The sequence below is a fragment of the Danio rerio genome, chromosome 6 (assembly GCF_049306965.1).
Source record: "Danio rerio strain Tuebingen ecotype United States chromosome 6, GRCz12tu, whole genome shotgun sequence".
NCBI classification, from domain to species: Eukaryota; Metazoa; Chordata; class Actinopteri; order Cypriniformes; family Danionidae; genus Danio; species Danio rerio.
The window spans coordinates 43,894,509-43,922,342 of NC_133181.1; the positions used below are offsets into that span (position 1 = coordinate 43,894,509).

Below are 27,834 nucleotides of genomic sequence, written 5' to 3' on the forward strand. Positions count from 1 at the left end.
GAGAGCGAAAGAGGCTGAGAACACAGTCTGCCATCAGCAAATCTAAATGTGTGAATGCATTATTGATGCGGTGAGTCTCTGTGTGTCGGTGAGGAGCGAGGAATCGGGGTTACAGCTGTCAGGAGCTCCTCTGCCGAGATGCGTCTCACTCCATCACATCACTGCTCCCAAGCTCTGCTTGTTGTGTTGGGCAACGTACGCAAAAACCAACAGGGGTTTAATGTCTTTGGAAATAAAGAGTCTGAACTAATCCGACAACAGTGTGGCTTGAAAGAGCCTTTTGTTTTTGTCTTAGTGTTTTGAGTTCGATGTTGTACCTTTTTTTTTCCCTTGGCAGGAGAGTAACAAAAGCTTTTTAAAAAACTAATTACAGTGCCTTTAAAAAGTATTTACCTTTAAATTGTATTTCTGCTAAGCCTACCATAAAACACCCATTCCTTAAAACAGCCCGTAATTATTTATATAATCTTTGAGTTGGGATAAACATATTCGACTTACGTCCATAATGGAAGCACAAGATCAAGCTGTAAATGTATGCCTTTTGTTTTATTTATTTTATTTTGTTTTATTTGTACTTATTTTTGGATTCTGTTTTAAATTTGAATTTAAAATGGGTTAAAGATGTAACAGTATTGGTTTGATAGAATAATTGTTTTTGGGATGAATTAATACATTAAAGGTGCTGTATGTTTTTGACTCTTCTAAAGCACAGAAATACCAGATATATCGGATATGCAGATATTTAAGGAACATGCTAAGTGAACATTCTTATTTATCTGAAAAACAAACAATGTGTTTAATTAAATAAATTGTCAACTTTACAAGTTTACTTTTTTTTCATTCATTTTAATTTTCCTTTGGCTTAGGGCACTGGGAAACACCCATACATACTCATTCACACACAATCATACACTACCATCAATTAAACTGCATGTCTTTAGTCTGTGGGGGAAACCGGAACACAGGAGAACATGCAAACTACACACAGAAATGCCTACTGGCCCAGCCAGGACTCAAACGAGTCCAAATGAGGTGACATTGCTAACCACAGCGCCACCGTGCCACCCTACTTAATTTTTTAAGTAAAGTAACTAATCACTTTTTACAGTGATACACTCAAAAAATGATCTTTGCTGCTTGTTCAAACAGCTTATTCAAAATGAGCTGAATCAACATAATTTTTGAGTCTACTTAAATTTGTAAAAGCACTTAAGTTAACTCAATCGATTTGTGTTGGGGCAACATATAGGAATTGTGTGGAACACAGAATTTTTTACAGTGTAAAAAAAAAAACTAAAATTATAATGTAATTCACAATAATTTACATAACCAAAAACATTCAGACAATAATTACTTGGTGAAATATTAAACAGTGCATTCCCAAAATAATAATGAACAATCTTTATTGTTTACCACTATATCATTCAAAGCACTGAATTTGACAACAAAGGTTTTAATCATTAAAAAAACATACTTAAATTTGATAGTACAATCAATTATTCTTTTATGTCGTATTTTAAGCACAAGGTCAAGGATGACTGTTTTAACAGCTCCCCTATATCAGCACAAATTAAATATAATGCGTGACTTCCCATGGCTTGTTGCTTTAACATGCTTTGATGCGAAATGTCACACACCATCTGTAATAATGTTAAACATATGCCTATAGCATGGCCTTTACAGCTGGCAAACGCTGCACTGAGGTAAACACACTAATGACAACCTTTATACAGACGCTTGACCTCCATGTTTTGTTTGGCATCCATTATTAAGTCCAAGCTTTTGATGAAAGAGACGTTTACCTTCAAACTGAACACAAGCTTTCAGAACAGATGAGAAAACTCAGCTTTACAACATTGTTTGCACTTGGATCTACCGGGCAACCGGTAGCATTTCAGTGGTGTTTACGGACGTCTCCTGTAAATTATTTATCTTGACTTATTTGTTAGCTACGTGCACAAAATGCTGGAGAAGCACGGAGAGATTTTTGCATAAACTGAGAGCAGAGGTTGCCTGTTTCTGATTAATTAGGGCACAGCCCTCTCTGAATGGTGACCTATGCTGTTTGTCTACTTTTCATCATGAGGAGAGTAGAAAAAAAATACAGGGAGAGGAGAAGGGAGACAGTACAAGTGCGTAATCATTAATAAATGCGTGTAGTATGGAAGACTCAGATTTAAAGAATTGGATTGGAGAGGCTTTATGAGTTACATGCCAAAAATTTCATTCATTTTCCTTTGGCTGAGTCTCTATTTCAGACGTCACCACAGCAAAATGAACCACCAACTTATCTAGCATATGTTTTACAGTATGCAGTGGATGCCCTTCCAGCTGCAACCCTGCACTGGGAAACACCCATGCACACTGATTCACACACATACACTACGGCCAGATAGCTTATATATGCCAATAATGTGCATTTTTATTTTGTTTAAGTCATATATTAAAAATGCCCTTTAAAATATATATTTTAGTACTGCTTCAGTGAACTTTTATTGCACAAGTATGCTAAAAAACATTAAATTTCACTAGTATTATCAGTATTTTTTTTTCAAAGTCTGCTTTAAATGATTTAAAATTAAGTTAAATCTTTGTAGACTAAAAAAATATGTACTATAATTTATTTAAAAAATGTGGGCAATACAATAAAATGTATTTGATGAAAGTTTAGTTATAATATTTTTAATTCAACTATAGAGGTGTGGTTGGGTAGGGGGCCTACAAGACAATGTACCCAGAGGCCTCTGAATTCTTAATCCAGACCTTCTGAATTCATTGTGCCCGGACTGAAGAGTAAAGGAATCATGAAATCAGTCATTATCGTTCCACACTGAAAAAATGTTTCCCAGTAATGGGTTGCAGCTGGAAGGGAAGGGTATCTGCTGTGTAAACATATACTAGATAAGTTGGTGGTTTATTCCATTGTGGCGACCTGTGGGACTAAGCCAAAAAGAAAATGAATGAACTACGAAAATCAGTTTGTTTAATTTGTGACCACTTACCACAAAAAAACTTCAAAACTAAAAAATCTAATAAATCTTTTTTATTTTTTTATCCATTAACGTAAAGGCCTTGAGATTATTTTTTGGTAATACAAGCAACATTACTTTTGGCAAAATTAAAAATAACTGTGTAATGTTTACTTTCATGAATTTGTTTTAGAGTAGGTATAAAAATATGTACCTAAAATTTTTTATATCGGGCTTATCGATATTGAATTGAAATTTAACATTGCAATATTTTTTTTTATGAATACACTTTCACCACATGACTTAATATCTCTATTTGAAAATAATTTTAATGTTAGATTGATTAAGATGGATCTGCAGTGGGAAGGCATCTCCAATGCTTGTTTTTGGTGTTCCCTGACACATTTTAGTTGTTGTCTATTTGCAATGCATTTCTGTATTTGCATGTGTTGCAAGTGTTTTCATTCATGAGAATCTTTAATTACAATTAAGAAAAGGATAGAACTGAAATAAAGTGTTTAAGTACAGCAACTGAATGATAAAAATAAACATGATTCAATAAAATTGATCATAGTTAAGGTCACAAATGGTACAATTTCTTATACCTGGATGCTTTTAATATCATTACACAATCACAGGCATCAAATCACATGAAAATGATTAATCCTAACACTCAACTCAACATTGCAAAAATCCTGCGATGTTACTATTGTGACTATCACATTGCGATTTTGATGCTGAAACGATATATTGTGCAGCACTAATTCAAAAATGTCTTAAATGGAAATTTACGTTATTTAATTTCAATGCCATTTAAGCAAATACAAAAATAACATTAACAGCCTTACATTTAAGTTGGTTAGGTGGACAAAAAAGTAATATTTGGTTTTGAAGGCCTGTGGAAATAAACAATCTTTTTTTGTCTTGTTTCTGCTTTAATTAAAACAATTAATTAAATGGTTAAATTATAAATATGTGTGGGCATTGGTATGAATTTTACAGTTAGCTTTATACTAAAAATTTAGTATTTTTGTGTGGGTTTTGTTTTTGTAATATGAAATTGGTCCAAAAACATATTATACTAAAATTAAAGTGTTGTTTTTGACCATTGACTTAAAGGGCACATATTTTATACATTTTTCAAGATTTAATGTAGGTCTGTTGTGTCTCCAGCATGTGTCTGTAAAATTTCAGATTAAAACCCATTAGATTATTTATTATACCTTTTTGAACATGGGAATTTTCAGCTCTAAACACACACTAGCTATTTTGCTGCCTGTGCCTTTAATACAAATGAGCTAGTTCTACCCGCCCACCGCTCCCACATGCATGTCAGTGTCATGGAGATCTCTCGGCATCTCATGTAGAAAAACATCGCAGTGACAGACAGGAATGAAGCAGATCTGTTTTTTTACAGTAAGAACTTTCCCAATAATTATTTGATGTATTTGTTGTGGAGTTAATTCAAGTTCCCCTTCGGTTGGGGAACTTCAGTGCCATGAATGGGAGGATTCGGATCAGAAGCCGCTTATCTGGAGAGTATTGAACGGGCCAATGAATGAAATTAATTGGCAGCGTAAGCTTGCGCAGGTGTGCGACATCTGCAATTATCTCAGCATATAAGCACACCTGAAGCCAGCAGACGCCATCCTTTTCGCTTCAGATCCTTTCTGAGTGAGTCGATGAGGGTTCCTCTTGCTGATCAGCACTTCAGAGCGAACGAGTGTGTCTCCCGGTCCAGAGTGGGTCTTCGCGGTGGCAGACGGTCGAGCTGGGTTACTCCCTTGCCTGCGGTTCTTTGGGTCCGGTCCTCCAGAGCGGTGCGTATAGTTGCAACTTTCCTAAAAGAGCAACACAGTCGTGCAGCACGTCCTTTTCAGGATGGCGCTCCGACTGTGCGTTTCTGGATGCGGGGGTTTCCTGTCTCTGGATGATGGACACGATCACTGCATTGCATGTTTGGGGGTCCAGCATGTTAATGCGGTGCTCGCGGGCGGTTCATGTCGTCATTGCGATGCCATGACCGTTGCACAGCTAAGATCGCGGCTAACTTTCGCAAGAGAGCGAGCCACCCCAGTTGCCTCCTGTTCTAAAAAAGCAGCGGGCGCTCGGGCAGATCTGAGGGTTTCAGCGGGAGATAATCCGCCGCCCACGGGCTCGCGGACCTCTCGCTCCTCACGGCGCTCCATCCAAGCTTCGGGTGGTGAGAGTGATCCGTCTAACCAGATGGTAGCTCTCACACTCGCTGACACCGGAGATCAGATGTCCTCCGCGGCATCGGAGGGTGGGCTTTCACTGTCCGACGAAGATCCGGACCCGCTCGCCCCCTCCGGGCAGGTGAGCGCTGTCAAATCGGATCCTGAAGCGGACATGTTAGCCGTGCTTTCCCGGGCTGCTTCGGCCGTGGGGTTGGAGATGGTTTATCCCCCAGCTCCGCGGCCGGACCGACTAGATGGGTGCTACGTAGAGGACCAGAAGGCGAAGCCTTCGAAGCCTCTCGTCCCCTTCTTCCCGGAAGTGCACAGTAGGCTCACGCAGTCCTGGAGGGCACCTTTCTCTGCCCGTGCTGCGAGTGCCTCCGCCCTCACCGCCCTTGACGGCGGAGCTGCCAGGGGGTATGAGGCGATCCCGTCAGTGGAGCGCGCTATCGCGGTCAATCTTTGTCCGCGCGGCGCCTCTACATGGCGGGGTTTGCCCCGCCTCCCGTCCAAAGCCTGTAGGTTGTCTGCCTCCCTCGGAGCCAGAGCTTATAAGGCTGCGGGCCAGGCTGCTTCTGCTTTGCACGCGATGGCCACCTACCAGCGCTACCAAGCGCAGGCGCTGGCCGAGCTGCACGAGGGCGGGTCCAACCCAAGCTTATTACATGAGCTGCGCACCGCGACCGACTATGCTCTTCGGACTACTAAGTCCGCCGCGTGTGCGCTGGGGAGGACGATGTCCACACTTGTGGTTCAGGAACGCCACCTCTGGCTAAACCTGGCCGATATGCGCGACGTTGACAAAGTTCGCTTTCTTGACTCGCCCATATCCCAGGCTGTCCTGTTCGGCGACACCGTCGGTGAATTCACCCAGGAATTCAAGGCGGTGAAAGAGCAGTCGGATGCGATGGGCAATGTCATCTATCGGCGTGGCCGTAAGCCCGCTCCGCCCGCCGAGCCATCCACCTCCGCTGTTCCTCGCCGAGGGCGCCCGCCAACGAGTGCTGCCCCGCCCCCGCCTGCGCCTCCGGCCAAGCGGGCGCGGCGTTCACCTCGAAAGCAGGCAGCCCCTCCTGCCCAGGGCGCCGTTAAGTCCGGTAAACGGACCGCGAAGCGTCCCTGAGACAGGCCATCCGGAGAAGAGGAAACTTGCTCTTTCCCCGCTGGAGGGCGGGGCCCCGATAACAACGGTACTTTTCAGTGCCACCAAAACATCAGTAAAAGAGCACTTTTTCCCTTCCCCGGATGTGACTGCACGAGTTCTGCCAGTCCGGGACGCGCTGCCTTCCGGCTCGCAGACTCTACGTGCTTCGCCAGTGGCTCACGAGCGCTGGGGGGACGGTCTCCCTTCCCTCAGCCCTCCAGCCCCCTCTCCGGAGTCAGGGTGCGGAGCCAGAGCGAATCGCTCTCCTCCAGCTTTTCCGCGGGACCCTCGTGCTTCCCGGATCAGCACACCCACTCCGCGCTGCCCCACCGCTGGTACGTCAGCGATTGTAGCGATGACTCCATTAGCGAGGGCTCTGCCTGCCTGGTTAGCGCGGGCCAGCCCCTCGCGGTGGCTCATACGCACAATCAGACTCGGTTACGCGATTCAGTTCGCGAAACGGCCCCCCAAGTTTACGGGCGTGTATTTCTCCAGGGTCAACCCCCTGTCCGCCCCTGTCTTGCGAGAGGAGATTGCTGCCCTCCTGGCGAAGGGTGCAATCGAGCCGGTTCCTCCAGCCGAGATGGAGAGTGGGTTTTACAGCCCATACTTCATCGTACCCAAAAAGAGCGGTGGGTCACGGCCAATCCTAGATCTGCGCGTTTTGAACCGCTGTCTGCACAAGCTGCCGTTCAGAATGCTCACGCAGAGGCGCATTCTCCAATGCGTTCGTCCTCGGGATTGGTTTGCAGCCATAGACCTGAAGGACGCGTATTTCCATGTCTCCATTCTTCCACGCCACCGCCAATTTCTGCGGTTTGCGTTCGAGGGTCGAGCGTGGCAGTACAAGGTCCTCCCCTTCGGGCTCTCTCTGTCTCCGCGGGTCTTCACCAAACTCGCGGAGGGTGCCCTAGCGCCCCTTCGGCTCGCGGGCATTCGCATACTCAGTTATCTCGACGACTGGCTGATTTTAGCCCACTCGCGGGAGCAATTGATTATGCACAGGGACGAGGTGCTTCGGCATCTCCGCCTACTGGGGCTTCAGGTCAACCGAGAAAAGAGCAAACTCGCCCCCGTGCAGAGGATTTCTTTTCTCGGGATGGAGCTGGACTCGATCACCATGGTAGCGCACCTCTCCGAGGAACGCGCTCGCCTGTTGCTGAACTGTCTGAGGGAGCTCGACAGCAAACTAGTGGTCCCACTGAAGTTCTTTCAGAGGCTCCTGGGGCATATGGCATCCGCAGCCGCCGTCACGCCGCTCGGGTTGCTCCATATGAGACCACTTCAGCACTGGCTTCACGATCGGGTCCCCAGACGCGCATGGCACGCGGGCACACACCGGGTCTCGGTTACTGCGCTGTGTCGCCGCGCCCTCAGCCCTTGGAACGACCCCTCGTTCCTACAGGCCGGTGTGCCTCTAGGACAGGCGTCCAGCCATGTTGTTGTTTCAACAGACGCTTCCAACACGGGTTGGGGGGCCGTGTGTCGCGGGCATGCGGCTGCGGGCCTCTGGAAGGGTGCCCAGCTGCATTGGCATATCAATCGCCTAGAGCTGTTGGCAGTGTTCCTCGCTCTCCACCGCTTTTTACCGGTGCTGGAGCGGCAACACGTGCTGGTCAGGACGGACAGTACGGCGGCGGCGGCGTATATCAACCGCATGGGGGGTATGCGCTCTCGCCGCATGTCTCAGCTCGCCCGCCGTCTGCTCCTCTGGAGTCACCCGCGGCTGAAATCGCTGCGCGCCATTCACGTCCCAGGCACGCTCAATCGTGCAGCCGATGCGCTCTCACGACAGCTGTTACGCCCTGGAGAATGGAGACTCCACCCCGAGTCTGTTCAGCTGATATGGGCGCGATTCGGGGAGGCCCAGATCGATCTGTTTGCTTCCCCCGAGAACGCTCACTGCCAGTTGTTTTTTTCCTTGACCGAGGGCTCTCTCGGCACGGATGCACTGGCCCACAGCTGGCCTCGGGGCATGCGCAAGTATGCGTTTCCCCCAGTGAGCCTGCTCGCGCAGTTTCTGTGCAAGGTCAGGGAGGACGAGGAACAGGTTCTGCTAGTTGCGCCCCTTTGGCCCAACCGGACCTGGATATCAGAGCTCTCACTCCTCGCGACGGCCCTCCCCTGGCGGATCCCTTTGAGAGAGGACCTACTCTCTCAGGGACAGGGCACCATCTGGCACCCTCGCCCCGATCTTTGGAACCTCCACGTGTGGTCCCTAGACGCGAGGAAGACTTAGGTAACCTACCGACTGCGGTGGTTAATACCATCACTCAGGCTAGAGCCCCCTCCACGAGGCGCGCCTACGCCCTGAAGTGGAGTCTATTCACTGAATGGTGCGTCTCTCGCAGAGAAGACCCCCGAAATTGCCAGATTAGTGTTGTGCTCTCTTTCCTTCAAGAGAAGTTGGACAGCAGGCTGTCGCCCTCCACTCTCAAGGTTTACGTGGCCGCCATCTCCGCTTATCTGAGCGCGGTAGCTGGTGGCACCGTGGGAAAGCATAACCTGGTCATCCAGTTCCTTAGGGGTGCTAGGCGAATTAATCCATCTCGCCCCCCTCTCATGCCCTCTTGGGATCTCGCCCTCGTTCTCACGAGTCTGCGATCCGATCCCTTTGAGCCACTCGAATCAGTATCTCTAAGATTTCTGTCCCTGAAGACAGCTCTGCTGGTTGCGTTGGCCTCCATCAAGAGGGTCGGGGACCTGGAGGCATTTTCGGTCAGTGACTCGTGCCTGGAATTCGGGCCGGATTACTCTCACGTTATCCTGAGACCCCGCCCCGGTTATGTGCCCAAGGTTCCTACCACCCCCTTTAGAGATTAGGTAGTGAACCTGCAAGCGCTGCCCCCGGAGGAGGCAGACCCAGCCCTTTCTTTACTTTGTCCAGTTCGCGCTCTGCGCATTTATGTGGACCGTACTCAGAATTTTAGATCATCTGAGCAGCTCTTTGTCTGTTATGGCGGTCGGCAGCAGGGAAGTGCCGTATCGAAACAAAGATTATCCCACTGGATTGTGGATGCCATTTCACTCGCTTATTCGAGTCGAGGTCAGCCGTGTCCCCCGGGAGTACGTGCACACTCCACTCGGAGCGTTGCATCCTCTTGGGCGCGTGCACGCGGCGCCTCTCTAACAGACATCTGTAGAGCTGCGGGCTGGGCGACACCCAACACATTTGCAAGGTTTTACAATCTGCGAGTGGAGCCGGTTTCCTCAAGGGTATTAGGTAACCCTTTGGTGATTGAGGAGACAACTCGGTAGGGTGTTGAAACACGCTTGCTGCGCCATTCTCCCTAACACGGAGGTACGTGCGCCTTTTTTATCTGTCAGTAAAGTTCCCCGTCAGGTGAGCCCTGCAGATTCCTCCGTGGCCCCCAGCACTGACTCAGCGGAGGAGTCACTTGCTGGCCCACTACGTTGTAGGTCTGCCCGCTGGTCAGCCCGCGTTTTGGGTATAGGTGCCTGCTATGCGTGATCCCCACTAGGCGATCCCATATGCTTATTCCGCCACGGTTAAGTCCCCCCCCTGGGCGGACCCGTGTCTTCCCTCTCCGCTAACCACTCTTTGCTATGCGTACTCCCCCTTTTTAGGGCTAGTCCATAGGTAAATTCTGCCATCTATCCCCCCCTTGGGTAACGGATGGCCTCCGCAGCGTCCTCCCTATCGGGATTGCACGCTTCCCAACGTACTGTCGTATTTCCTAGAATTATCTAGATGCTCACGACTTCCCAAAAAATATATCTAAATCCGTAAAACTTCTGTTGAAGTAGGATAAATTAGGGCCAGGGACACGTTGGAGGACCGCGCCCCCCCATGATGTGGGTGCGTCACGCTTGCTTGACTATCTCCTCATCGGGGGTGTTGGTAAGGTGCAGTCATTATGGCGCTTTCCATATTCTCCCATTCATGGCACTGAAGTTCCCCAACCGAAGGGGAACGTTCGAGGTTACAGAAGTAACCCTTCGTTCCCCGAGGAGGGGAACGGAAGTGCCATATTCCGTCGCCATGACTGTCCCTTAGCTGTTTGAAAGTCTCTTCAGCTTAAAAGGATGGCGTCTGCTGGCTTCAGGTGTGCTTATATGCTGAGATAATTGCAGATGTCGCACACCTGCGCAAGCTTACGCTGCCAATTAATTTCATTCATTGGCCCGTTCAATACTCTCCAGATAAGCGGCTTCTGATCCGAATCCTCCCATTCATGGCACTTCCGTTCCCCTCCTCGGGGAACGAAGGGTTACTTCTGTAACCTCGAACGTTTTTCTGCAACGATGAGCAAACAATGTCGTAACAAAGTTCACGCACGCATACACAAATAAACACGTTTGCACTGTTTTTGCACAGAGAATGTGATCAGATACCTGATAATATCTGATGCTGGATGGAAATCTGTTAAGCTGCATGGATATCCAAGGTGCAGCTGATCATATAGAGCTGAACAAATCTTTTAATCACAGTTGCTTTGATCAAGTCCTGTCTTGTGGATATGAGCAAATGTGTTACTACGGAGACATGGTAATGTGGCTGTCAATAAATTCAGTGGGCGAAAAAAGCCACACTCCTACCTCTCGTTGCGGTGGGCCTCAAAAATGGGTGGGATTTGGATCCTATTTTAACATCAGGAAATAAAAAAAGAGATTTATTGTGTTTTTATCAGTCCAATATGACTGTGGACACACTATACCTATGCACAATTCTGTCCAAACTGCTAACAAATGATGGTTTTCATCTTAGGTGCCCTTTAAATAATTCTATATTATTTAAACTACAGATTCTGTTTTTAATTCAAATTAACAGTGGCATTATCTAAACAACTAAAAATTTAAAGATTTAGCATACTTAAAATAAATTTATTCCTGGTAGTTATCATCAAGTTTGATAAGCAAATCAGTTGAAGGTTAAAAAACATGACACTCTTATGATTTGTTTTGAAATATTTGTTCTCTGTGGACCACATGTGCCTTTTAAAATCAACGCACAAGGGCTAAAGTTCATTCTGCTAGGCTGTTTTTAGCTTGAGAGAGCAAGAGATAGAGCCGTTTGAGGACCAGAGGTGTTCTGATCAATAATTTAAATAAAAGCTTTTAGTGGAGCACAATGCAGCTGCGCATTCGGCTCTGTGAAATGTGCGGGCTTCCTCCTGGCATCACAGTGCAGTTGTTTATGTGGTTCCAGGTTGCAAATATGCACACAGAGGGTTCATGTATTTGCTGAGCCATGTTTAATGAGAGCAGAGCCCCTGGAGAGCGGGCCAGAAGATAGACAGGGCTCTGGGGACGAGGACTCAATGCTGGCTTTCCCACTCAATCCACACTGACTGTCACCATGGCAAAGGGTTTTTCAATTAATCGTTTTTTAAAAAGCCGTCGATTCTGTATTGATTCACAAATGGCTGAATTAATTTTTTCTCTTCTATATTTTGTATTGCAGGGTATGGCACGTCAGGGGAAGCAATATGCTCTTAAGAAAAAGGGTTATAAAAAGCATCAAATTATGTTTTCTGTTGTTGTTGTTGTTTTGGCTTGTAATAATAGCAGGACCCTTTTCATAAGGTTTCATAAAGAAACATGCTTTGAAAGACAAATATTAGATCTAAAAAATATTTGAACATTTTCATTAATATTAGTATAAAGAGGTTTATTTTATTAATATTAGTTATATTAACATTAGCTTTATATATTACTTATTATATATTTGCTATTTATTATTATTATTATTATTATTATTATTATTATTATTATTATAGTGAGTCTTATCTTCGAGGCTTAAAAATTAGTAAACGTGAACACACATGACCCACTGACATATGCCAGTTGGTTGCTTTTATTTATTTATTTATTTATTTATTTATTTATTTATTTGTTTGTTTGTTTGTTTGTTTGTTTGTTTGTTTGTTTATTTATTTATTTATTTATTTATTTATTTATTTATGTGAACTTGTAACAAAATGGGTGGCACGGTGGAACCGTTTGCATGTTCTCTTTGCATGTAGTGAATGAGTGTGTATGGATGTTTCCTATATGGGTTGCAGCTGAAAGGGCATCCGCTGCGTAAAACTGTGGTGACCCTTTATTAAAAAAAGGGACTAAGCCAAAGGAAAATTAACGTAACAACAACGACAGAACATTGTAGAACATTATTAGCTGAATACAATAATAAATGACAATTGGTATTGGTTGAAAACTAAAACAGTAAATAGATGTGGTGAAGACCAATTTTCAAGATGCTTTTGTGTCCATCATTATGAGTACAATTTGATAAAAAGAAGTGGAATTTTCTGTCTGCAGTTGGGAATGAGGTTATAAGAAATAACAGCATCTGAAATACACAAATGAGTTTTTGTGTGGCTCTTCAATTATTTTAGGAAAAAACAAGTATGTTTATGAAAGCCCAGAGTAGCAAAAAATGAACAGAATGTAATACATTTTCTGTGTTAAAATGAAAAAGTGAATTCATGGAAAATTATTTTTTATGTTTTTGTGACTGTTTGTGAATAAACTCCAGTAATAATTAGGGGACAAAAAGATATTGATATGGATATTGAATTGTTGAAAAGAGGCTTTCTCAACTGAACATAGCTGGTCAAACACGTTGTATTAAGCTAAAAACAAGATTGGTTGGATTGGTTGAAATGTACAGTATAGATATATTAAGAAAGCATTAGTTAACCTGTTGAGAGAGTGTTGACAGTTTATTAGGTGCTTTGTCAGTTACAGATTACAGAAAAAGGCGGGAAATGAAGAATCCTAAACACACTTAAAAGAACAATTTCAGCTTAAAAGAGTGTTTCAGAATGCTGCATTTCTTAATAGAACTGTTAATACCTGCAAAGGACCATCTTATTTTCGAATGTAGAGCTGGGCGATATATCATAATGTCAGTCGACAGATTTTCTATATAGTTTATCTATAAAAAATCTTTTCTGTGCAGTGCTTGTTTATATACATTAAAGCAGCAAAGAATCATGAAAGATTGTGAAGAAAGAGCAGGACATGCTTGATGAGTCATTAATCAAAAAAGATGTGTAACATGAAAGAGACTGACAGATGCCTTTCTCTGGTGCAAACACCCAAAGCATTGTGCCGAAAAAGACAAGAGCTCACTTCACTTCACTTTTGTGGCTTGTTGCAGCTGGAAGGGTCAAATACATGCTTACAGTAGGTGTTGAAATGCCAGTCTTGCTGAGTATTCATGTAACAGTCAGTCAAGTCTAAAGTCAAAGCAGTACACAGGCATCACCTGTGTATGAGGTCTTGAAGCAAAAGCAGCATTTTAATACACTGTTTATGCCGTTAATCAAAGAGCAAAAGCTCAAACAAACAAAAATTTACTTCTTCTAAAAAAACTTTATGCTGTATAATTATATATTTAGAGTGTATTCAGGGCGACACAGAGTAGCACTGTCACCTCACAGCAAGAAGGTTGCTGGTTCGAGTCCCGGCTGGGTCAGTTGACATTTCTGTGTGGAGTTTGCATGTTCTCCCCATGTTTGCATGGGTTTCTTACAAGTGCACTGGTTTCTCCCACCATCCAAAAACATGTGCTGTAGGTGAATTGGGTAAGCTAAATTGTTTGTAGTGGATAAGTGTATGTCCTGGTCCTCCAGGTTGGGGGTTGAGCGTTGGGCTAACCACCCACCCCTTAAAAACTAGGTGTAACAAAACACCAGTATAGTGCGGCTAAATATCAACTTTGATATACACGGCCCTGGGAGTAAGTGAGAAAGAATTTATTCAACCTATTTAGAATCGATGCATATTTACACTATAAAAAATGCTGGGTTCCATACAATTTCCTTATGCTGTCCCAGCACAAATAAATTAAGTTGCCTTAACTGTTTTTACAAATTTAAGTGCGTTTAACATAAAACAATTAGGCTCAATAACATAAAATAATTACGCCCAAAAAACTCAAGAATTGTGTTGATTCAACTAATATTAAATAAGTAGTTTGAGCAAGCAGGAATAATTATTTTAATAATTTTTGTGTATAGCTGACTTGTGTCTGTCTGTCTGTCTCTCTGTCTGTCTGTCTGTTTGTGTACAATTGGGCCACTCTTTGACTTTGAAAAAGCTTTATATATTTTATATTTTCATGCAGCCACACAGATAGCTAATCTTCATAATCTACAACATCAAATGTGTGCTCATGAAGCTTTTTAAAACTGCATTATTTCCTCCCTGTACCATTTAAGCATATAGTCGTACAATGTCTTCTATTTGGTTGGCAAGATTTCAGAATTTATTTGAAATGTAACTGTTTTGGCATTTTTGCCCCACCTTTTCTGATCTGGACTACCAAAGCCCAACATTTAATTCAGGTTACATTCGTAACCAAGGCATTCCCTATCAGTCGTTCACTAAAAATTATGTTGTAACAACATCAGTTGAAACTGAATCTGTTACGTGTTTGTGGTGAACTATGCCAAGCAGGTAGTAAGAGTGCACAAGCACTACTAAAGGTGTAACTATTCAAGACCCCAAAGCAGGCCATAATTACCAGAATATGGAATTTTGTGAATTTAGAGCTGTTGAAACCAGGACAAAAAATAAAGGTTATAATAATAACCTAAGTTAAGGATTTATTGATATGACAATACAGTTGAAAAGAGTTTCAGTCCAGAGGTGAAGGACACTGCAGGAGCCACTGGCTAGCCAAATGGTGATACCTTATGACAATATACACCAAGGGGCTAGTCCTTACCAGAGGGAGCACTACTGTACATATGAGTAAGATACTTAGCTGTTAGCTGGGGGAGAGACATGGTTTTGCCTATGGTGGAGAAACTCACCGTGGCTGATTTATCTCTATGGGGTTGCCAAGAGGGAACTGCTCTTAGCAGGTGCTGATACCCAGAAGTTGGACTGTGGATTTAAAAAAAAAGCCGTTTTCTTCTTTTGAGCATGGAAAGCCTAATATAAATTATACAATTACAAGTGTGTCTGATCATTTACCACTTTCAGAAATGTATTTTTTTTATAAAATATAAAGTTGAAGTCAAAATTAATAACCCCCCTTTGAATTTATTTATTTATTTATTTTTCCGAAATGATGTTTAATAGAGCAAGGACATTTTCACAGTATGTCCAACACAATCTCACGGCAATTCGTAACTTTTTCATTTAGTGGCTAATTCGTATGAATTCGTACGATCTAATTCGTACAATTTAGTACGATTTGCTTATCCCCCAATGACGGTTGGGGTTAGGGGTGGGGTCAGGTGCCACGCCTTCTTTTTAAAATCGTACCATTTCATACGACTGAACTTGTACGAATTAGCCACTAAACTGGCAAAACGTAAAATACTTACGTTTTCTCGTGAGATCAGGCTGGTATGTCTGATAATATTCTTTCTTCTGGAGAAAGTCTTATTTGTTTTATTTTTACAAAATTATTAGCCCCTTTAATCTTTTTTTTTTCGATAGTCTACAGAACAAACCATGGTTATACAATAACTTGCCTAATTACCCTGACCTGCCTAGTTAACTTAATTAACCTAGTTAAGCCTTTAAATGTCACTTTAAGCTGTATAGAAGTGTCTTAAAAAATATATAGTGAAAAATTATGTTCTGTAATCATGGCAAAGATAAAATAAACCAGTTATTAGAAATGAGTTATTAAAACTATTATGTTTAGAAATGTGTTGAAATTTTTTTTCTCTCCATTAAACAGAAATTTCAGAAAAAATAAACAGGGCTAATAATTCAGGGGGCTAATAATTCTGACTTTAACTATATATTTCCATCAAAACAAAACCAGAGATTGTACATCAGAACGGACACACTTGCTATCAATTGTAGTAATCCAGGGAGATTTGTTTTGTAAATTTGACTGAAAGTTAATTCTACTCATTTGAAAAGAGTTTTGAACTCCGTGTTGAAGTAATTGAGTCAATTAAATACCTCATTACTTCAGCTTAAATGGAGAAAATTCAGGATCCTCATATAGATTGGTTTAACTCAAATTATTTGTTGCAATAGGTTTCCTCAAATGGTTAAAGTTACCTTAACTTATTGAGTTTAACAGTGTGTTAATAATCAAGGATGTGCAAATATATGAACCCAATATACAGCATAAAAGGATTCTGAAAGCAGCCAGTGCTCTACACAGTGATCTAATCTCAACATCTAGTCTGTAAAGAAAGATGCAATGTTGAAGATTCAGCGCAATCTGAGAAGGACTACATGCAGAAGAACTGTAGCAACATCTCCGAAACACTTCAGCAAACCTGTCTGCACAGCTACCTGAGAAAAGAGTTTTGTTTACATCCAATGTTAATTTAGTTTGGTTAATAAAACTTTACAGCAGTTCTTAAACTTTACCGGTAGCTAGCTCTCTGCAACTCTCACATGGTCACCCACTGAAACTAAGCAGGGCTGCGCTCGGTCAGTGCCTGGATGGGAGACCACATGGGAAAACTAGGTTGCTGCCGGAAGTGGTGTTAGTGAGGCCAGCAGGGGGCGCTCAACCTGCGGTCTGTGTGGGTCCTAATGGCCCAGTATAGTGACGGGGACGCTATAGTGCTCAGTGAGCGCCGTCTTTCAGATGAGACGTTAAACCAAGGTCCCGACTCTCTGTGGTCATTAAAAATCCCAGGATGTCCTTCGAAAAACAGTAGGGGTTTAACCCCGGCATCCTGGCTAAATCTGCCCACTAGCCCTTGTCCATCATGGCCTCCTAACCATCCCCATATTCCAATTGGCTTCATCACTGTCTCCTCTCCACCAATCAGCTGGTGTGTGGTGTGCGGTCTGGCACAAAATGGCTGCCGTCGCGTCATCCAGGTGGATGCTGCACACTGGTGGTGGATAAGGAGACCTCCCCCATTGTGTAAAGAGCTTTGAGTGCCCAGAAAAGCGCTATATAAATGTAAGGAATTATTATTATTATTATTATTATTATTATTATTATTATTATTATTATTAAAACTTTAGACAGTATTAGCTTTTCAGGTTTCTAGAAGTGTCTTGTGGATATTGCCACATATTAGTGAAAGTCCTAGTGACCTAAGACTTTTTGCACAGGATTGCATTGCTGTGGCCCCTGGACAGAGTGTTTGGACAGGAGCGTCAGAGTGACACAGATGGGACGTGACAGCTCTGATGTCATAACACACAAACAGACAGTGACACTCACTCACCCACACATGCAGCAGAGTCATCAGGCCTGAAGAGATGATTTCCTATTGCAGAGCATCAGATTTGCCTCTCTGTGGGGGTTTTCCATCTTCCCTAGGGTCTTGGCGGACGTGATAGAGTTTATACTTTATAGGAGGATTTATGGCCGTATATTTATGTATGAGTGAATGTGTATTTGATCTGTGTTACAGATGGAATATATTAGATTTTTATTGATGCAGACTGTTGGTTACAGTATTCTGGGGGATTCGAGGTCAAAAAGATGTACATTTGGATGGTTTTGGTATTTGATATAGTTTTTGATCTTATTGTTTGTATATAGATTCTTATTTGAGTCTTGGTTTTAGTCTTAAATTTTAACTCAATTATTGTTACAGAAAAAATACCAAAATATTCCTTTTAATTGCATAATATAATGTGGAGCAGTTGTATTTACAGTTGTATCTGTGCTTGTAATTTCAGTTAGGTCACATATGGGATACAGGGTCAGAACTGATTCGCTGTATGCAGTATTGGTTAGTTTTAGAGCATGGCATGGTAAAGGCTGATGGAAACCAATTTAACTTTGTGTCTGTCTTTTTTGTGTTTGCAGTTGGATAATCTGGACGAGCAGGCCGCTCAGATCAGGAGAGAGCTGGACGGCCGTCTGCAGATGGCTGATCAGATTGCCCGGGTAAGTCTCATCATTTGATCACTTACATGTGGATAGAGATGCTCCGGAGGTGCTGGAAACACAACTGACATCCGTTCCAACTGGCATGCTCTGCCAATTCAGTTCATGCACCCACATTCATGTCATAATTGAAACCAGCTGAATGGGATTTAGTTGAGTAGGACGTCTTTCATAATCGATGTCTTTTGGGAAATTATTTTTGGGTAAGTAGCTAGTTTTTTGTATTAGTTTGAGCATTTTTATATACAGGCTGCCAATAATTATTTTCAGAAATCATTTTTTAAAGACTATTGCTGCGTCCCAATTTGGACACTTATACTATAAAAAGTATGTACTTTTTTCTTGTATGGTTGGTCTCGCATGTCCGCCATGTTTGTAGTTTGTTTACACTTTCCCCCCGAGTTTGTAGTTCTAATCGAATTCTCATTGTATTGTTGGCAATATTAGCGGTTAGAATATGAACGGTTTTACACTTAAAATAGTAAACCCTTTCGGAAACCTTTGGCTTACTTTTTTTAACATACTACGGCAGGGGTCACCAATCTCGGTCCTGGAGGGCTGGTGTCCCTTCAGGGTCTGGCCCCAACTTGCCTCAACACACCTGCCTGAATGTTTCAAGTATACCAAGATTAGCTTGCTCAGGTGTGTTTGATTAGGGTTGGAGCTAAAATCTGCAGACACCGGCCCTCCAGGAACAAGTTTGGTGACCCCTGTACTACGGTTTGGGACTAATTCATGAATACTATATAGGATTGGGACAAATTTGAAATTGGGATGAAATTGCTCAAGTATGCACTACATTTGAGAAAAACGCTCTATATAGTATTAATGTGAGTAGTACTAATAGAACTCAGGCATTCTGCATCTGCCATTTGTCACATTATCATGTGAGCTACCCGTGTCAGTTGTGTCGCTTCACTCAAATTCAGAAATTCTCTTATGTGGCATCATGGGATAGATAGCATAACATCCATCAGATTTACACTTTTGAATGGTAAATTCAGAGGTAGTTGGTCATCCAGGTACTTTTTGCATATTGCTTTTTATATTATGAATTTGGACAAACTACTCTGCTCGCATACTGTTTTTAGCATACTATATAGTATGGAAGTATGCAATTTCGGATGCCTATTTACTTTTTTATGGTTATATATTTGATAAAATGATTATAAACATACTAATTATAAAGTATTTTATTTTAGACTTTAATATTTCACAAATCAACCAAAGATACATGATTAATATTTTTGATTAAGTTTTCTTTTTTTTATCTTCAGCTGTTGTTGTTTTGTTATGTGCATTTCCCTTTTACTATTTACTACTGTTTTAAATATATATTTCAATATATTTTTTTATCAGAGTTTTAGTCATTTTAATGGTTCAACATCAGTTATTTCTTATAACCAGTAGTTCAATATTATATTTTTCTTTAGATTTATTTTATTTTTATCTTCCTACAACACCAGTGACGAATTCATAGAATAAATAAACATATAGTAAGCATATAGCAAACACTATCGCACTTAAATCATTAAATTATACTATTAGTTTTTAAAAATATGTTTATTTTTTTTTTATTTTTTAATTTTGGAGATTTCCACAGTGGGTACACAAAACAACCAAACATAGGAATCCAACTTGTAGAAATAAAAAAATAAGGAAAACCAATACAAAAATGTTATAAATAAATATAAAAGGACATTAAAGATTCAAAGACATAATAAGAGCAATCAAAATAATGCACTTATAAATGTTTTGTATACTATCAAAACAAAATCAGATAATACCAATATCCCTTTAAGGCAAGTTATTTCACTTTGCAGCCATCTTCGAAACGCCTCTCAGACAGTATGCTTGGGCATTCTGTTTAAATGGGGAAATATCAAATTCTCAAAAACTGTATGCCAAGCTCTTGATAAAATTACATATTTGGAATCACCAATAAAATTAAACAACAACCATCTCATAAGTTTTGTTTCTAAACTTTAAAATCAAACATTCACACTCGAAAGGAACGAGATCACAACACCAACCTCATTCATGCCACTTTGTCAAATCGCACTGGTCTTCTAAAGAACTTCACAACTTGGTCTTGATGGTGAATCTCCCCCAGAAATGACAGCAGTTTTGTTTACTAGTTTGTGGGGCATTTGAGTAGCTGCTGTCATGTGATGTACGTTTGACAGGATGAACTGTACCTCGTGTTTGTTTCATGCAGATTACAGAATCAGAAAACTTTTGTTTTCAAGTACACTTGGTTCATTTAAAAGTAGAGATTTCAAGCTTTATTCTGATATATTTCTTATGTCTGTGAATTAAGCAAGTATTCGCTGAAATTCCAGTGCATTTTTTAACCACCCAACTGTCGTAAAAGCACAAGTCTGGTCTGAGCTTCTCCCCCAGAGAATCGTCAGTCTATAAGGATTGATGATTGGCTCCTTTACTTGTAGGTGGGACTTATTCGCCATATTGACGTAACATTTTTCCCCATTCAAAACCATACAAGTGACGTGTCTTGTGTATTTTATTGTCTTAGACAATACTGATGCATTGATGTTTAAATGATACTAAGATGTTTGAAAATATATAAGAAAAAAATACCAAGATATAACAGTAAAACACCAATAACACTAACTTAAGAGATTAAGCTAATTTATTAACTTTTCAGTATACTTTAACCTCTAATATTTTTTCTATATCAGTTTATATTTTCAAATTGCTAGTTTTTAACAGTAAAAAACAATTACTTTTTCTGTTTCTTCAAAACTTCAGGCTGGCAAGTTCCTGAAGTTCGTGTCGAAGGAGATGGAGGCGATGTACATCGAGGAGCTGAAGAGCTCAGTCAACCAGCTGATGGCCAATCTGGAGAGCATGCCAGTCTCCAAGGGCGGAGAGTTCAAGCTGCAGAAGCTCAAGAGGGGACATAACACCTCCATCATTGATATGGGCCAGGAAGATGAAAACCAGCTGTCCAAGTCTGATGTTGTGCTGTCTTTCACACTCGAGGTAAGAACTGTTCTGGCCTGCAGGCAGTGTATTAGTCTTGAGCTCAAGGCCGGGGATTTAGAGTCTGCCTTCCCTTTTTCGGGCCCAGGGGAGTAAAGGTGGTGTTTAGTGCTGGATCTGCTCAAGGCTTTTGTTCGTTTGACTTTGTTCCATGAAGGTTTGTAGAATTTCAGTAATACTGAGTGAGTGGGTGTTGTTGTTTCACAAACATAGTTATCTAGTAAGTGTACAGTACATATATACGTGCATTCAGACTTTGGATTTGTTTTCAAAAAAATGAATGAATAAGGAATTTGCTGATATGGAAAAACATAAAAGAAACTTTACACCAGGGGTCTCAAACTCGCGGCCCGCGGGCCATTTGCGGCCCTCAGTGCAATATTTTGTGGCCCGCGCCGACCGCTGTACGCTGACAGAATCAGCGGAGCGGGGAGAAAGAGCGCTCACCGCTGATTCTATCCGTACATAGCGGTCACTGGCATTCCCCGCCCGCCGTGTAAACAAAGGAGCGGGGATGCCGGTGATGTCACCACGCACCCCGCCCCTTTATTAGACGCTGTGACGGGCGGGAAGAACCAAGGTAAGCTGTTCCCGCCCCTGCCTGCCACTTAGCTACAGCCTGCATCTTACAGGGCTCGAAATTGCGACCATTTTGATCGCATATGCGGCCGAAAATTAATCTATTAGTGCGACTACTGATAATGGTTGTAGTGCGATCTGTTTTGATTTTTTCTAAAAACGTGCTGAATCGCTCTTCCCTGCCGCTATATTGATTCATATTAACTGTCAATCACTCAAGGTATTCCGCTGTCAGATGACAGGGAAGGAGCTTTTATGACCACGGGAAATGCAAACGGCAGAAGAGTAAAAACTTAAAGCACACAGGTTTGCAAACCCCACCTAAAGTTGAGGCGCAGATGAGAGCGATCATGACACGTCACGTGGTGAATAATGATCCGCCAGCTGAGATCAATCGAGTACGCGCTTCATGGAGAAAGCGCCCGAATCTCCATGCGTTGCATTCACTGCGTGTTCAGCGCAAATGTCCGCTAAAAGTCAAATCTAATACTGTACGTGTCATCGCCAAAGAAGCTCGCCTTTACTAAGTTTACACTGAAACTGCAGCTCATAACAAACAGCGGTATTGCGCCGGTGGTCACCCACCGCAAGAATCTTGCGCTGCCTGCTCATAAATTGGGTCGGCTGACTCAAAAAAATGAAGATCATCTCAGACTGAACCTTTAAATTGACACAAACTGAAACCAAATCTTTTAAAGAGTGATAGAAGTGAGACTTTACTTTCTTTCTTTTGTCTATTCTTTTTTGAGGTGTATATTATTTTTATTTTTTATTTATTTACTGATAACTGCTTTGCAGCTTTCATCATTGAATTGAATAATTTATTATAATCTTTTGTTTGTTTTGTAGCAGAAATATTATTTATTAAATTGACATGCATATAAATACAGCAGTACAAAATAAATATTTCTTACTGCAAGGCTTCATTTTTGTTTGATGCAAACTATACGATTATTTTTCATAAAGTAACAGACTTTTTATAGCAGATAACCTACATTCATGCACATTCAAGGCAGTATCATAATGAGAAATGTAATTCATTTTTACTATTATTGTCATTTTCATCATCACTAATATTCTATAGCCTAATTATTAGACATTCATTTTGGAATTATTGCACACAAATATCAATGTCTTCGCAGCATTAGGTAGATAGTTGTTTTTGGTTTTTGTCAGTCCTATTGATGTTGTTTTAAAATACAATAAATCCCTTAAAAAGCAATTTGTAGCGGTGCTCAATCATTTTTGGTGGGTGCTCCTAAATTTTTTCTGGTGCTCCTAAATTTATTTTGGTGCTCCTAAATATTTGAAGTTTGGAGCACCGGTGCTACCATGTAAAAAAGTTAATTTCGAGCCCTGTCTTATATATATTATAGGTAAATACAGACTGGTACAGACTGATGTGACTGGAGTGGGGTGGGGGTGTTTTATTTATACATATATACGCCTTTTTTTTAGGTGAGGGAATGGAAGTTTTGAGTGAGTTCCCCCACTTTTTTCCCTAGGACTTGGCCTTTTTGGAAGCACATATTTGTGTGAGAAGTTATTCTCCACCTTGAACTTCAATAAGTCAAAGTGCAGGTCTAGACTTAATGATGATCATCTTCAAGCCATACTGAGAGTCTCAACTGCTTCCGCTCTAAAGCCAAATGTGGTTCAGATTTGTGAGAAGAAGCGCTGTCAAGTCTCTGGCAGCAAGGAGTAGGCAAAAGATGCCATGTTCAGAAGAACTGTTCATAATCTTCACTCAATGTTCTATTAATGTTCAGGACACTTCATGTTCAGAAGAAATTATTAAAACTGTTAATAATGACATTTGAGGACTTTTTTTTTTGTGAAATCCCTTATGCGGCCCAGCCTCACCCAGACTTTGCCTCCTGCGGCCCCCAGGTAAATTGAGTTTGAGACCCCTGCTTTACAGGGTTCCCAAACTTATGGAACTTAAAGTGCTTGAATTTCAGACATATGGATTTAAAGCCGGGAAATTACTTAAAACAAACGCAGGTGGTTGAAAGTGCTTGAATTTTAAAAAATTTAGAAATTCTTAAGTTAAATGTCTTAAGTTGAAATCTTCTGTTCAACAATCACATTGGCAAATAAAGCATATTTGATCAATATTTCAGAAATTGCATTTGAATATCACCATTGAATTCAACAGTTGTATTAAAGGGCACCTATTTTACCCCTTTTTCAAGTTTTTTTCCCGTCTTTTGTGTCTCCAGAATGTGTCTGTAAAGTTTCAGCTCAAAACACCCATCAGATTATTTATTATACCTTTCAGAAAATTGGATTTTCTGCTCTGAACATAATGTAGCTGATTTTGTGACCTTTGTCTTTAATGCTAGTTCTCTAGTTTAATCACATTTGATGATTATTGATGATCACAGAGAGCTGAACAGATCTTTAAATCCAAGTTGCTTTGCACACATCCGGTCTTGTTGATATGATTATACGCATTACCATGGAGACATACTAATACACAGCTGTCAATCAATTCATTGGGTGGGGAACTCGCACTTCTACGTCATGTTGCGGTGGGCCTCAAAAAGGGAGGGATTTGGATCCTATTTTAATGTCAAGAAATTTGAAAAAAGAGACTTATTGTATTTATATCACTCCAATATGACTGTGGACACATAATACCTACACACAGTTCTGTCTAAACAGCTTCAAAAAGATGATTTTCATCATAGGTGCCTTTGAACATGACTTTTTAAAACTCTGACATACTCTGACATTTTTAATGTAAATATTAAGTGTTATTGAAATGTTAAGTGCAGTAAGGACGTTTATGGTGCTACATATGCTGGGGTATAAATTGCAAAAGTGCTTAATTTAAAATGAATGGTGCTTTAATTGTTCTTAAAAACAATTGATCCTGCTGTTCATGAAAGTATGGGAACCCTGTATTGTGTATTTGATTACAGTTTTATTTTATTTATTTATTTATTTATTTATTTATTTTGTAAACTGTATACTGTTGACATTTCTTACTAATTAAATGTTGTCTTTAAAAATATGCGATTTATATGAATTCTTAGACATCACAAATCTTTTTTTTTGTTATTTCAGTTAGAAGTTAAGAATAGAAGGTAAAAGTTTATTCTGATCAACTCTCATTTTCTGAAAAGGAAAAGCTCTAAATAAAAACATTTTTTTTGAAATTAGGAACAAAGCACATCTTTACAAAATAAAACAAGAAAATGTAAAATTCAGTTCAATTCATCTATATTTGTATACTGCTTTTACAATTTAGATTGTGTCAAAGCAGCTTAACAGATTCTGTTTCAATAAAACTATTATTTAAAGAAGTATTTTTAAAATAAAATTATTTTTAAGTGGCTTTTCTTCTATGGCTGCATTTACTGTAGCACTTTACTATTAGAAATGTAAAACTCAAATGCTTTTAAATAATCGTAATATAATATTAATGCAATTAATATAATAAAATATCCAGTACGTTGCCTCAGTGCAGATCATCTTAGTTCTAATTGCAAAGCATGTCAAAATGATTATTTAAATGATTATTCTTTAAAGGTTTAGTCAAAAATTTTAACCCTGTGTCCATTTACTCATATTGTTGTCACATGTTGCACTCACACATTTAATTATCTGTGTTTATACTGTGTGTGAATTGTAAATCTGCCCTTATACAAAGCCATCGTATTTCTTCAGGAGACCTGGATTCAGATTAGAGCACTCGAGTGATTATTTTTACAATGCTTTTTATCTTTTAAGCTTAACAGAATTGGAAAAGTCAAACAGAAGTCCAGCACAGGCTCATTGGAAATACAGTATGTGTCTACTTTATTGTGAACCTGAAAAAAGCACCAACAATAAAAAATAAATGCCACAAAACAATACAACAATGTCCATAATTAGTAATTGATTACATTTGCCTCACATTTCTATTACAACAACTTTTCTGCCATGGCCAGTTTGCTCGGTAGAGTTGTACACAAAACAACTAAACATATTTCACAAATAATGTAGCCTGAGGCATGTACAAGAAAATTATAAGCCATCCTGGGATTTTTTTCTTTCTTTTTTAAATATTTCCCAAATGATGTTTAAAAGAGCAAAGAATTTTTCACAGTATTTCCTATATTATTTTTTCTCTTCCGGAGAAAGTCTCATTTGTTTTATTTCAGCTAGAATGAAAGAATTATTTATTTTCTTAAATACCATTTTAAGGTCAATATTATTAGCCACCATAAGCTCTGTTTTATTTAAATTGTCTACAGAACAAACCGTTATGTTTAGTAATCTTTTTTCCGTTAAACAGAAATTGGGGAAAAATCATACAGGATGCTGATAATTCTGGAGGGCTAATAATTCTGACTTCAACTGTATTTCCAATGAGCCAATGAGTTAAAGAAATCTATAATAATATCTCCATCTGTGTTTTTGGAAGAAGAATGAAAATCTTAAAGGTTTGAAATGACACAAGAGTGAAAACATGATGACAGAATTTACAGTAAGTACAGTAAATAATGTAAAAGTCTTCAAAAAAACCCTCAATAATATGGTTTGCATCACCAAAACAGTTTATACATTGTAATATCTATAAATGATGAAAACATATTTTTACACCATCTTTATGTACTACTGTACAACTAAAGTGCTTTACAGTCATGTCTGAAGGTCACCCACACCCAGTGTAAGACATCCACCTGGATGATGCAATGGCAGAGGCATAACACTAGGATTACACCCCTACTCTTTACAAGAAGTACAATAGAATTTGAAATGACCACAGAGAGTCAAGATCCTGATTTATTGTCTCATCTGAAGAACAGTGTTGGAACAGTTGTGTCCTTTTCACTATAGTGAAGCAATATGATACACACAGACTGCAGAAAAGGCACCCCCTGCTGGATTTATAGTTAGCATCACTTACTGATCAGCCTAGTTTTTTCAAGCTCTCTTTTTTGGATACTGACCTAGGGTCTGATTTATACAATTTGCATTGAAACCTTCATAAAAAATAAACATACGCCAGAATAATTTGTAATTTACTTATTAATAATTATGACTCATGTGATGATTTAAAGTGGTTCAATTTAGTCAATATTTATTATGCACCTTTTTACAAGATGTAAAATAAGTCTCTGATATCTGATGTCTTTGAGTGTGTATGTGTTGAGTGTATAAAATACCCCAAAAATAATGTTTTATTACTCCCCATTTTAGACTTTGATCCTAGTCTCGCCATTTTGGTGACGGACGCTTTAAATTTAAATGAGATTGTGCTCTTTTCAAAAAGGACGGAGCTACAAAAGGCTGTGTGTCAGCATAGTGACAGATTCAAAAACACTACTAAAGTCTTATGCTGATAAGGGTGAGATCCTCACTAATGGGTGGGGCTTTCTCTCTCTGATGACAAGTACAAAGGGAGAATGTCAATCAAAGTTTTTCTGCAGACTGTTTTCATAAAATGTTATTATAAAAAAAGTAATAAATTTTTTTTACCATTGGAACCTGCTTCTGTTCACAGACTGCAGCCACACAACTGTGTTTATACTTCTTATAAAAGTGATTTTTGCATAATAGGTTCCCTTTAAGTTAAATGCTTACTCAGAGTTTATTTAAATTTACTTTATATAGATAACAATTTTTGTGTGTGAAGTGGCATGTGCACATTTGTTTTGTGTGTATGCCACATTTATAAATGAGACCCCTGGACAGTACACGTTTAGTGGTTGACCAGAATTGGGCTACAGGGTGAAAAATCAGTTTGTTTGTTTTAATACAAATTACAGAAAAAATAAAAATAAAACAATTCTTGGTAAAGGTTATTTCAGTTTAAAATGATAGATGAAAAGTTTACAGTGCTCAGTATATATAAGTACGCCCCCTACAAATCCCTATTTTAAATTAGGATTTTCTATAGCATGCATATACATAAGTTTAGTCAGTACTGAAGCCAGATCTTTGACAAAATAACTTACAATAATGGAAAAGTATTAGGCCAAATGTATATGTTAGGAAAAAATATTAAATACAATTTTCAAAAATAGCAAAAATCAAGATAAAAAACAGATTTATACAATTTTGTTGAAATGTTGTAGTTTGTAATTTTCTTTTCACAATATTTTGCATGAATTTAAATGTGTTATCTCTCCATTTCTG

At 40.2% G+C, this 27,834-nt stretch overlaps 1 protein-coding gene across 24 annotated transcripts in view; it reads left to right on the forward strand.

Annotated features, from left to right (window-relative positions):
- cadpsb (Ca2+-dependent activator protein for secretion b) overlaps window positions 1-27,834 on the forward strand; it is a 188,532-nt gene that overhangs the window by 81,386 nt on the left and 79,312 nt on the right. For all 24 annotated transcript variants that reach the window (XR_012408105.1, XR_012408106.1, XR_012408107.1 and 21 more), the window contains exons 4-5: window positions 18,037-18,117; window positions 20,890-21,123. Coding sequence is in view for 16 of the 24 variants with exons in the window: in XM_068222029.2 (XP_068078130.1) it covers window positions 18,037-18,117; window positions 20,890-21,123 (315 nt within the window). In the remaining 8 variants the exon portion in view is untranslated. The remainder of the gene's footprint in view (window positions 1-18,036; window positions 18,118-20,889; window positions 21,124-27,834) is intronic.